At 41.8% G+C, this 12880-nt stretch overlaps 1 protein-coding gene across 1 annotated transcript in view; it reads right to left on the bottom strand.

Moving 5' to 3' along the window:
- Positions 1–1178: 1178 nt before the first annotated feature.
- The window catches only part of DTNA (dystrobrevin alpha), a 199337-nt gene continuing 187635 nt past the window's right edge, over positions 1179–12880 (bottom strand). Inside the window, exons 18-23 of the mRNA XM_056854383.1 lie at positions 8361–8520; positions 6531–6620; positions 5455–5623; positions 4016–4148; positions 2900–2948; positions 1179–1313 (exon numbers count right to left, since the gene is read on the bottom strand). Of these exons, the coding sequence (XP_056710361.1) occupies positions 2931–2948; positions 4016–4148; positions 5455–5623; positions 6531–6620; positions 8361–8520 (570 nt within the window). The 3' untranslated portion in view covers positions 1179–1313; positions 2900–2930. The remainder of the gene's footprint in view (positions 1314–2899; positions 2949–4015; positions 4149–5454; positions 5624–6530; positions 6621–8360; positions 8521–12880) is intronic.

Genomic DNA, 12880 nt, shown 5'->3' on the forward strand with positions numbered 1-12880 from the left:
AATTGTAATTCTCTTTTTTTTAATGGACACTTCTCCCCTGTGCTTTTCATAGATAACTATTTCCCCATTCTGCCTGAAAGAAAGTCTCACTATACAATTCCAAGAATGCATGCAGAACATCTGGTGGCTGGCTAAGGCAATGCACATTCAGAAATAAAAGGTAATAGTTGCAAGCGCACTTTTAAAGCCTGTACATTTAAAGCTGAAGGCCTCAACAAACAGTATATGAAGAATGGAGAAAAGTGAAAGAACACATGCTTACCAAAGCTCTAAAACAGCAATAAAACAATACCATGGAAGTTTATACATAACGTGAGTCAGTTTAGGGATCTTATGGCACCTGTGGTTTATAAACAGCTTTAGCAACGAGTATTTCAAAACATAGTTCACAGTTTTAAGAAGATCTGTGCTGATTTTAAAAACTAGATTCTATATCATTTGAATGTTGCCTTTTGTATATGATATCTATTTGGAAAGAAAATATTTACACTAACTTGTATGGCTGATTTGTTAGATCACTTCAAAAGAAAACATTCCTAAGTTATGCAGTAGCCCTAAATCATAGAGATACTCTTAGTGCATTTTGTACAAGTCTTTCTCTCTTTTTGCAGAAAGACTCTAAAACAAATTGCAATCTAAGGCTGCCATCCTGCATCTGGTTATGAACTATAGTCCCACCAAAACCAATGGTGTCTAAGCACATAGAACTGGGTGCTGGATTGCAACTATAGCCTGGTACTTTGCTATGGGGGCTATAAATATATACACTCAGGAGTATATTCATTCAGTGTTAAATGTGTCATTGTAGCTTTTAAAATTTCCGCTGTGGAAAAACAATGTACAGTGTATAGGAAAGTGTCCTAAAATCTGAAACTATTCAGAAATAAAACGCCTACTATAAACAGCATTAATATTGTCATTGTAAACTGAACAGGTTCAACATTATGTGCAAAGGGCTTGAGTATTTTGTTAATATTGCTGTTAATTGTAACAGCAACCTTCTTTTTTGTCAGCCTGTGTTCTTCCCCAGTAATGAGCCATGTTACATAAGATGTAGCTGCTGTAAGTTAGCTTTAAATAAAATGTCTTTTTTTCTTCAAAACAAACACCTACAAACTACAACTTGTAGAACAAAAGTAATGTGCTACAGTCTTCAAAACGAGTTGGTTTATCTGATATCAGAGGGGCTGCGCTTGTTGTGGCGCTTCTTCTGTGAAGCTGGCAGGTGGGCTCTCTCTGTCACCAGTTGGAGTACAGCTCTCCTCCTCATCAGTTCTCACGTCGCTTCCATTGTCTCTTTGACTGCAGCTTGCCTGTTGAGAAACATTTGAAAGAATTGGATGGCAACCCCTTCTGTAATGCACAGACACAGCGTAAAGCGCGTGTCGTTCATGCTTTATCAACACACACCAAAACAATATGTCATTGTTATTTTCGTTTTAAACAACTACACCGTACACCCATCGGCATCACTGCATGGATGGAGTTCCTGTACAAATGGGCTTTTGTGGTTATTTCAGCGGGAGGGGAGTAAAACTCTGTATGTACCTCTTTGTGTGCGCGGAACTGTCCCCTCTATATAAATTTTTATACAGAAGCTTGATGAGTACATGAGAGCTTCTATAAGTTCACCGGATCTGTCTCTGTGCGTGAAGCATGCATATTTTATGCTTCACAGGCAGCCAGAGCTTGTTGGCTTTATGTGCATGTTCAGTTATCCTATTGATAACTCCAGAGGGGCATCCATGTTAGTCTGTTTGCTAGTCTTCAAGGTGCCCCTGGATTTCTGTTTAATTGTCCTGTTGAGGTCTTTCCAAATTAAAGCAAAGGATCCCTATGGCAGACCAATATAAGAGCTGGTACACATGTACTCTTGGGGTTTGTGTGTGTGTGAGCTATACAGCAATCATGCCCAGGTTGGAGACATCAGCTCTTCCTCTTTTATTTCATCTGGCCTGCCCAGGAGGGGAGCCTCAGCTAACTTCCTTTGTTGATTTAGGCTAGCATAGAACTGCCCATTCTTCTACAGTCTGAGATGCCTGATACTTTTGACATTGATACAGCTTCTGTATATAGTACATACACTTTTATCATGTTAATGTTTTACATCTCTGTTTTATTAATATAGCAACTTCTTTGTCTTATTCATTTTTGAGCAACTTTGAGCATTTTAAAAATGGAAATCAATAATGAAAACGGGTGAGATTACTATTTCAACTCTAGTCCCATTAACTTGCTTTGTTTTTTTCAGCCTGTATAACAAGTAGCAAGTTACAAATGCTTTAAAATGTGGCATGTGAATAAAAAGCAACGAAATAATAGAGGCTACCCTTTGTGAGACGTATACATGATTGCAGTTTGCTACAATATGCATTATCTAAGCAACTCAGGTCATTTCACATGCACATTCTAGATGGCACGTTACCAGGGAGCCAAAGTTTAATTCATATAATTCTACTAGACTAGAAGTACCAACTGCCAGTATGGAGGTTTAATCTGGACCTTTAGGGCCATCTGTTCACCAGCTGCCAACCTTCTCTCTCTCTCTGCTTCTCCTCTCTACTTGAAATACCTCAGATGGAGAGAGACAAGGAAATGTGAGCACCAGAGTGAGAATCCTCTTTTTGCTGGTATCAGTTTACGGAAGAGCATGAGTAGAACCTCATTTCATGTAAACTTATGTATTCCTTGCCAAAGGAAAGGAGGGCAGCAGGGAGGTCAGGAATCTGCATTTGCCAAAGGCAAGGGAGGGCAGCAGGGAGGGCAGGAATCTGTATTTGCCAATAGACTACTTTGGGAGTTGGGTTGGTACTTTCTCTCACATGGACACCTCCCCCCTCCTTGAAGTGGCCTGCTAATAATACCAGAAGTAGGCCACAGTCCTAGAATAAATACTTACTTCAGAGGAGAGTAATACAAGGATGGAGTACTCATCCTTGCAAACTGACCTGTGAACAGAGAAGAAAGCGAAAGCAGAACATGTGAACAGTCAAACCAGCATTCTCATAGGAGTACACAAGAGATAAAAGAGTGCTGACATGCAATAATATTGTATGAGAAATAGGAGTTTACATGCAAGAAATAGCTGTAAGAAGGTTGCAGCTGATGAAGTGTGGGCAAGACAGGCATTAGTTTCGTTCAACTGAATACAGATTTCGTTTGCTACACGTTCCAGAGCAACTGGGACTCTCTTGGAGCTCTTGCTCAAGTATTGCACTTTGTAGTGTAAAAGGAATGTAACTGCTTGGACAGGCAAGTCTTAGTCAAGGTCTGGCCAGACAAACATTTCAGAACACAGAAACAGAACAAAATTACCAATGCTACATGGTACCACCTTATTTATTTACTCAGTGTACATATTGCTTTTCTAGCTAGGTAGCTTCTTATTTTGTCTTTTAATACTTTCAGTTATACACACCATCAATTTGGGTGGTCTCTTCAGGAACACATGCTATGTGCTCCTCATTTAGCATTCTTCTCTCTTGCCACCTCCACAGACGGAGATGACATAGCAATCCAAACAATTTTTTAAAAATTAAAACAAACTGAACAGACATATCCAAGCATATCCTTAGTAGGTATACATATCTGGATACTAATAAAACCATGAAATGAAAAAAAACACACCATTTTAGTGAGATCATTATTATTCTGAACTAAAAATGTAATGACATGGGGATTAGAAACCATGGAGATCAGGAGGAGGGGGAGAGGAGATAATCTGGATGAATCCCTCCTCCCCCTCTCCTTCCTGCACAGGTTACCGGTATCTGGCCTGGTGCTGCCACCAGGGCTTCTGCTGGCTCTGGTGTTACTCTCCTGTTTTGTTTGGATTCTCTCCCCCCACCCACAATGGATCAACCAGACTTCCAGAAAACTTACACAGAAAAATAAGTGGATTTCAGTATTATCTGGAAACGGACTCCTATATAAATATAGTTGTGATCCAACAAGATCTATCACAGGGCTCACTGGATTCAGTTTAATTCAGATAATTTTGTTGTGATTTTATTACCTGATAAGCTTCATCCTGTAGCTTCTGTTTCAAATACTCCTCCATCTTGAGCTCATTCTCTAGCTGGCGCACAGAATCATTTTCATAGTTTTCCTCATCAGTTCTAACGTAAGGGTCTCCATCTTCTGTAACCCTAAAGACAATTATGAATAAATAGCTCCCAGAAAGGTTTGAGAGGCAAGGCCATTACTGTGCTTTGTCTTTGAACTACATATTATACACAGAGAAAGACAAACACACTTTTCTTTAGAGATGTGATTTTATGTCGTTGCATCTTCTGTCGCATTTCATCTTTCAAATGTCTATGATTCTCCCTTTCAATACATTTTGGGGTTGAGCAACATGTTCTGGAAAAATAACTGGGAAAGCTCTTTGGACTGTGAATGCTTCCTCAGGGAAAGAATTCCCTGCATTGGGAAAAACCACCAGATCACAGAGTGGAATTCTAGCCTAGCCCTCCTTCCTAGTTTGTCAGAGGTTACTAAATGTAGGGAGCATGTTTTTAAACATGTGGCGCATTCAAAGACACAGTCTCCAACACCTGTAGTCTGAAATGGTACAGTCCAGGAAGGACTCTACCCATGTGTCCTATCTGACTCTGGGATGCACAGCTGACAGCACTGGAAGTGTCTTGAGGAAAGACAAATACTACTTTCCCTGGGAAATGCAGAGTGGGTAAATGCAGGTTGCACAGCTCATACTGCTCACTGTCAAACATATGAACTACAAAAAGCCAAGAGGAAATAATGCTCTGGCTTATTGGGTATGAAACCAGCACTCCTGATCTCCAATAGCGGAGCCATCGGTAGAAAATGTGGATATTTAATAATAACATACAAAAGCCAAGATAAAAATAATTAAAATTAAATATAATAATTTTAAAAAACTGAATTTCTGATGCTTTCTTTCAACCCGGGATTTCCCTGCTGTATCTTCAATTGGTTTTGAAAGCTTCTGCAGGTTTAAAAACAGCTCGCCTTGTGGCATAGGGGCTGCATTTTGAGGACCCCCAAAGTCTTCTTGGCCATGTGTGATTAGCTGAGAGTTTCTTCATATCCCTGTCAGTAGAAGACACCATCTTCTTCCCATCCCAAGAATCAAAATGTAAGAATATTTCTATCCCATCAAATGGAGAGGCTCCTTTCCTCTATTTAAGGTTGCAACTGCCAAATTAATCTACCTGTAAAGAGGTGTGCACTGAAACCAAATTGCATTTCTACTATTGTGGTGGTAAATATTCAGTGCTAATTTTCCAAGTTAAAAACAATGCACCATTGTTTTTTCTACCATTTTAAAAATGACTTTTAAAAATATTCAACTTGCTATTCTTGGTTTAATTTCAGCTTGAGAGCTCCTGTACACAAACCATCTCCACTTAGCTTCAGAGCTTTACTGAAGACAATATGTAAGAAGAAGGAAAAAAGATTGAGGGTACCCACATATCACTGCGAATGGTCCCAGAGGCTGCTGCGCTGTGAAGGTATCCTGGCTTCCGGGCATGGATCTGTGCAAGGAAAGCCTTTTCAGAAGTTGGGGATGGAACAAGATCATCAAAATGGGTTCGACCGAACTCAGAGTCCACATTACTCTCTGTCTCACTTCCAGCTTCTGCAGGAAGAAGAGTGATGATGGTACTATGATTATCTGTACTCTAGTTTGTTTCTATTTTGATTTCTAGGATTGGTTAAGTTTACACTGTAATTTTAAATGGCCATAAATACAGCCTGGTATGTATTCAATTTTAATTAATGTATTTATTTGTTTATATTTATATCCCACTCTATCTCAGCCAAAGCTGGGCTCAGAGTGGCTTACAACATAAAACACCATCTACAAAATAATCCACATATATCAGTATACAAAATATAATTTACAATTAAAACCACAAATCCATAACTCTAAAATCCAACTGCCACCCAGTTAAGTATTTCTGTTGTTCACCCTTGCTATTGATTAGGCTGTCTGCAGAAAGTAAATCTGCTGAGGTGCCAGGTGTGATGGTTTAGTGTACCTATCATTTCCAAACGACACAGGGACTATACTAATCCCCATGGAGATTTTCAGTAACCTCAATAGCAACACAGGTGATTAGCAGGGCTAGCATTAAGTCATAGTCAAAACAGTGGCTTTTCCCCTTGTATTCTTGGTCAAATCCCTGCCCCCTTGGTCAAATCCCAGTTCCCTGTGGACTGTTCTTTTCAGGACCATTTCCTGCACTACCTAAGTCACATTAAATCATGCAACTTTGCACAAGGGGTGGCTGTAGAGGTGTGTGTGTGTGTAAGCAAATCTAAAAGCACTGTCTATTAGAGGGGTGTTTCCAAAGCAGTCGCTGGTACGTGACCCCCTGCTGTAATTCCACATATTGGCATTTAAATGCCTTTGACTTTTATATATTTGAATCGTTAACAATCATTGTACAAAACATAAGTATTTGATCCCCCCCCCCCCCCGGCTGCACTTAAAAGAAAAAGTTAAATGACTATAACATAATCACACTTTTAAAGTATCAGACCTGAGTTGAGTTCTTTCACCAGTGAAGACATAGTATTGGTAATAGAATCTGCTGCTACCAGTAAGTCATTTCTTAAATTTCTTCTTGTGCCTGAGAAGAAAAGAGAAATGAAGGGCTCATCTACAAGTAGATTTGTTTGAGCTCTTTAATGCAATACAAGGTCGACAGCCTAGAACAAGGGTGTCAAATATAAGGCCTGGGGGCTGGATCAGGTCCCTTGAGAGGTCTTATCTGGCCCAGGAGCCAGCGGAGGCAGCAACCCCCTCCACTCTCAGTCTGGGCTGGCAAGGCATGGACCGGCCCGACCAAGTGACATTTATGTCATATCCGGCCCTCGTAAAAATTGAGTCCGACAACCTGGCCTAGAACATAATTAAGACAACCATGTAGCAATTTTTTTTAAAAAGCATTTCTTTGCAAGGAGGCTTGTGAAACTCGAATTTGGATAAGTTTTTTTTTCCTGTGCTGCACAGCAAGGGTTGCTTCATTTAATTAAATGCCACTAATCCAGAGTCAAAGACAATGGCTGGGATTCAAAGCACTGTACAACTAGCTCTGGGTGCCCAAAGCTGCTGTGTGCTGACATTTTTTGAAGAGCAGCCCCCCCCCACCTCCCAATGGGGCAAATTGCTTTTGAAACTGAAGAGACAATACAAAACATAACGGCCAGTTATCAAGGAAAAAAGCACAAATGTCCCACAGGGCGTGTCCAAGCACTAAAATAGCTCTTGGATATTTTTTATTGCATATTGTTATTATTTTATGATTGTAAGCTACCTTGGGCGATTTGTTGAAAGCAGAATCGCAGGGTATTTATTGCAAGGGGAGAGAAAAAGATCCCAATATTGCTCTTCTGGCAGCCTGGCTTCTTACAATACACATATTGCTAATGTGAGAGAAGTAGCGGTAAGCTCGGGAGGTGGTAAGCTCTCTTTCTCTGGAGGTTTTGAAGAAGGGGAAAGATGGCCATCTGTCAGCAATGCTGATTCTATAACCTTAGGCAGGTAATGAGAGGGAGGGCACCTTGGCCATCTTCTGGGCATGAAGTATGGGTCACTGTGTGTGTGTGTGTGAGAGGTAGTTCGGAATTGCCTGCATTGTGCAGGGGGTTGGACTAGATGACCTTGGTGGTCCCTCCCAACTCTATGATTCTAGTGTAATTGTGCTGTTCTGGAGTAGTATTTTAAAAAAAAGATATGGTGTCTTCCCCAGTGTTGGACTGTAGAGACCAAGCAGAAGTAATTCATCACACAGGGGAAGGATGCTTTCATAGCAGAATTAGCAGAAACGTAGAGAATTGCCCTCACTTTGAAGATCATTAACCAGGCAGAGAGAGGGAACTTTTCCTGCACTGGACTGACAGTGGAAGAATTGATTCACCAGGCAACTAAAGAGGACAGCTTTCCTATGCAGAAACAGTGCTCAAAACTAATAAGAAATTCATCAAGGGAGTGAGGACTGTCCAGTGCTGGACTGAAAAGCCCAACGGAAGCAATTCATTAATGGGGGGGGGGGCTTTCCTATGTGCGGAGGAGTGCCCTGAGGAGCAGTGTTTCTAATTAGCAAAAACAAAGAGAACTGTCCTCACCTTGAAGGTCATTAACCTCTAGGGTTGCCAGATCCAGGTTGGGAAATACCTGGAGATTTTGGGGGTGGAGCCTGAGGAGGGCAGGGTTTGGAGAGGGGAGGGACCTCAATGCCATAGAGTCCAATAGCCAAAGTGGCCATTTTCTCCTGAGGAACTGATCTCTATCGGCTGGAGATCAGTTGTAATAGCGGGAGATCTCCAGCCAACAACTGGAGGTGGGCAACCCTATTCACCCAGCTCACCTTGTGCGAAAGCTTCCTGGACATCTCCTCCCACGCCTGTCAGAGAGTCCTGAGGTGTGTGGGCTGGAGTGGAGCAAGCAGATGAAGATCTGATGGGCATAGGGATAGGCCGACTGATAGTGTGGCTGGGAGAAGAACGAGGGGAGCCCGCCCCCTGGGTCTGGAGGAAGAAAGGTACATGCAGATGAGTTACGCCTGACAAGAGAAAGCACTCCAGTGCTGCCACCTTTGCATCCCCTGCAGCTGCACAATGGTCAGAAAACAGATCATGTCACGCCAAATATTAGGATAATCCTGATGGAAAGCTAATGCATAACTCTTTTTGTTAGTTAACAGTGCCAGATGCACATGCTAGCAAAAACAGAGGAGATAAACAGCATAGGATGGGGGGGGGGAGGATAGGTGAAGTAGCCAAATAGATCTTGTTTATAAATATGTGAGCTCAAATTGAAAATGTTTACACATTTTTTTTAAAAAATTTTTAATACAGTACATTGATCAGGTAGTAGCTGACATGAAAGACCTAGGCTTGAGAACCTGGCCACTGCCAGTCAGAGTAGACCAATAGTCTGGATCAATATAAGGAAGCTTCATTAATTAAATGTAAATGTTTCTCACTGGTTAATGAAGAAAAGGGATTTTAAAAACCATCATATTTTTTCCTCTTTTTTAATGGAAGAGGACTTGTTTTAAGATTTATTATTTCCTCACCAAATTGTTCTCACTGCAGGATACTTGCAATGCAATATTATTTATGCAACTTTCCATACATTGGTGCTGAAGTTAAAAGCTCTGATCTGAGCTCTATGATCCTGAGGTAGCGTCTGAATTTGATGGGCCTTCTGAATTCCATCATTCCAGAAGTAGCCCTGGTAGGCCAACATAAGATAACCTTGAAATTTGGGGGCCACTGCAGAAGCACAGTCTGTATGTGGATGGGAGACCACCAAGGAAGGCAATGGCAAACCACCTCTGCTCATCTCTTGCCTGGATCGCCCAGTGGATGAGGTTGCCATGAGCCACCTGAAAGTCAACAACACCTTCAACTTCTTCAGAAGCAGCTTCTGGACTAAATCACACATTGTTTGAAATGCACGGCCACAGCCATCCCACATTTCTTCTCTGTATCTTCTGGTAATATCTAGTTAAAGCAGACATATGGCATAGTCACTGTGCTCAGTGCTTCTTTACCCCTGGCTCAGCTTCACTGTGGTTTGGGGAAGAAGAGGAAATGTCATGTCATGTGTCTGCTTTAACTAAAGGTGATTTGGAAATGTGGGGAAGAGATGTGCAATTTGGTCTTAAAATGTAATAAATTATTGTTGCTGCAGAGAGAAACACCTCCTGAGAGTGCATTGCATGAGCCTAAAGGGGCTACTTGAATGTTCAAAGCGTTTTAACATCAGTCAGAACAAAGTCACGACATCAGAAAACTGGAAACACAAACAGAAAGTATAAAGATCAGATACTGTTGCTGTCAATCTCTGCCAAATAAGTGGTTGTCCTCCACTACCTCTGCTCTTGCAGTCTCAGGGTTTTTTTTCTTGGTAGACCGAAAAATCCTGGGATTGGCAAAACCACTCAGATTTACTCTATACGATACTTCGTTGGTCAGTGGAATCTTTTAATTCGTTACCACCCTCTCACTGAATTATAGACCACTATGTCCTCTATGGGCCCAGACCTGGATAGCCCAAGGCTAGCCTGATCTCATCGGAGCTCAGAAGTTATGCAGGCTTGGCTCCGGTTAATATTTAGATGGGCAACCTCCAAGGAATACCAGGGTCATGACGTGGAGGCAGGCAATGGCAAACCACCTCCAAATGCCTCTTGCCTTGAAAACTCCACAGGGTCGCCATAAGTCAGCTTTGACTTGACGGCACACGCGCGCACACACAATCTCTATGACCTGTTCCCCAATGTATGCAAAAATCTCTGATCTCACAAAATTGGTCTCTTTATTCCATCTTCCTCACTGGTACTGAGGGCATCCCACAGACTGGGAAGATAACAAAAACAAAAAGCAGCCCTCCCCAGTCTAAAGTTCTTAAGACCCATTCACACTGGAAGGACTCGATCCATCCCCAGGATCCAAGGGTCTTTCTGCATCCCAGGATGGAAGCCTCCAATGTAGTGAGGGGAAGATAAACAAACAAGCCCCTGGCAGGAATGGAAACCTTCAGGCTGTTAGTTGAAGTGCTAGTCAATCTCTCATGCATACCTCAAGACCTCAGAGGCAGGCAGGGAGAGATGTAAACACATCCCCTCTTGCCACTGCCGCTTCCATTTATTTCTAAAGTAAGTCTGGAACCTGCAGGAAAGCAGAGGGTCCTGGGCTCATTCTGGAAATACTCTCACCCTTGCCAAAAGCCAGGTCTCCTGCAACTATACTGATAGGAGCAAAATTCTGTGCCATACCTAGTGTCCCCCCCCCATTTATAGAGGCCTGAAACCTAGATAAACAAAAGCAGGTGTAGTCATAGTACTCTGTTGTAGAAAAATAAAATAGAAGTCCAGTAGCACCTTGAAGACTAACAGCATTTATATTTTAATATGGTATTTCCTGAGGCACATCTCTTCCTCAAATACGTGGAGGGAAGTAAGATGTGATTCATGAAAGCTCATATTGAAATAAACGTTAGTCTTTAAGGAGCTGCTTGACTTTTGTTTTATTTTGTTGGGGTCTGAAACAGAAACTTCCTTTTCTTTTGCAGAGTCAGCCATGTAGCCATCTTTCATGAGAGGTACAGCTGTACTTTCTCAATAATGACACATCTATAAAATATGACAGGAATAGTTTAGATTTACTCTGTCAAGAACTACCCATTATAGTAACAAACGGGATGCAAAATCTGGTCTTGGTCTTTGGTATGTAGCTCCCTCTGCTGGAACCTAAGGGTAACTCATCAGGGGAAATTACCTGACTAATCCACACCAATAAAGAAACTTCTTTTAAAATGGAGGGGAGGGGACCATTTCAGCAGCACTGAGTTGGCACCTAAGGTGCCCAAATATCTGCAATCCATAGTCAATTATTTGATCTTTATAACAGTGTACGTAACTGCCAAAATGGACACTTTTTTACAAATTCTTTTGTCCCCATGAAAGCATTTTTAACTTTTTCTGTGACAGTGGCCATTTCCACACAGATTCTCTGCCCCGAGTTCAATGCTTTTGGGAAGTGGTCCCCCCCACTGCTTCCCCACAGCCTCATGGTGCATTCATCCACCTCCAGGGGTTCTTTGAATTGCCAGCTTTCTTTAGAAAACAATAAGTCATAGGAAAAAAAGTCTTAATTTCCTTTGTGGGGGAAGTCCTATCTTTGCATGGGAAGAGGCTAGAGCCTTACCTTCTTGGTTTTAAATGAAAGCTGGCAACTCAGAGAACCTGCTACACCTATTGTTATGACAGTATATCAATATAGTGATATTCTAGTGCTGATTTTTTTTTAAATGGCAAAAGCCCTGATGGCCCAGGGGAGGGTGGTGGCAGCCACAGCAGGGGGATTGGGGCAGGGAAACTGCTGGGAAACCTGCCACATGGATGCCTCACTGCTGATGCACTTTACTTGCACCAGCAGTGGGGAAACCACAAAATCCCATCCCTCTGTGGAAGCCACCGGTGTCTTCAAGTTGGTGCTTTTTGTGGGAAGAGGAGAGAAATAATTATCTGGGCAGCTGCATAGAGGGGACAGAATGTAAAGGGAGATGCACACCTGGAAGCACCTCTGACTGTTGACAGTGAAACAATGAAGACCGATGACATGTACATTTGGATGCATATCTAAATGTGGCTGTTATCCATCTGTACTACATTATTTCTGTAATTAGCCATACATAACTGTGCATGATCAGAACTGGAACAGTCAGGCTAACAGTTTGCGGTGAAGCATCACAAAATCAGAAGCACCGGCCTGGCTGCTCAACAGCAAGGATGTATCCCCCCCTCCCCACTCAGAGTATGGGCAATGAACTTCGTTTGCCTTCAACAATGCTGCCAAACCTGATTGGCTATGTGGGTCAGTGATGACATCCAATTTACTACACAATCCTTGCAGCACATGAAGCAAAGAAGAAAGGAGTTCCCTAAATGGGATGAAAGCAACAGCCTGTTGCGACTCTGAGCAGGCTCGAGATAAAGCGAAAGTCCACTAAGGCGGTATTTTTCCAAGGGGATTCTTGTGACCTTCGGAGCCCACTTTTCACCATGACAGTGTTCAAGTCTGAAAACACAGTGCAGCAGCAGCACCATATAACACACTTACATTAATCTGGATTCTTTTTTTAAAAATCCTTACTATTACTATTTCATTGCCGAGTGCAAGCAGTATCTTCAACCTATTTTTTAATTATAAAAAGTATGATTTTTAACAAACAAATCATAGGCTTTTCTTTTCCCTTTTTATTACTTTCCCCATAAAGCAAAAATCGAAGCAAATGTACTGAAATTGTTTATGCTATTATTCTTCCTTTCTATCCCATCCAGCATAACCCATAATTTCTTACCAAATTAAAACAGGT

The sequence above is a fragment of the Euleptes europaea genome, chromosome 8, assembly GCF_029931775.1.
Source record: "Euleptes europaea isolate rEulEur1 chromosome 8, rEulEur1.hap1, whole genome shotgun sequence".
Lineage (NCBI taxonomy): Eukaryota > Metazoa > Chordata > Lepidosauria > Squamata > Sphaerodactylidae > Euleptes > Euleptes europaea.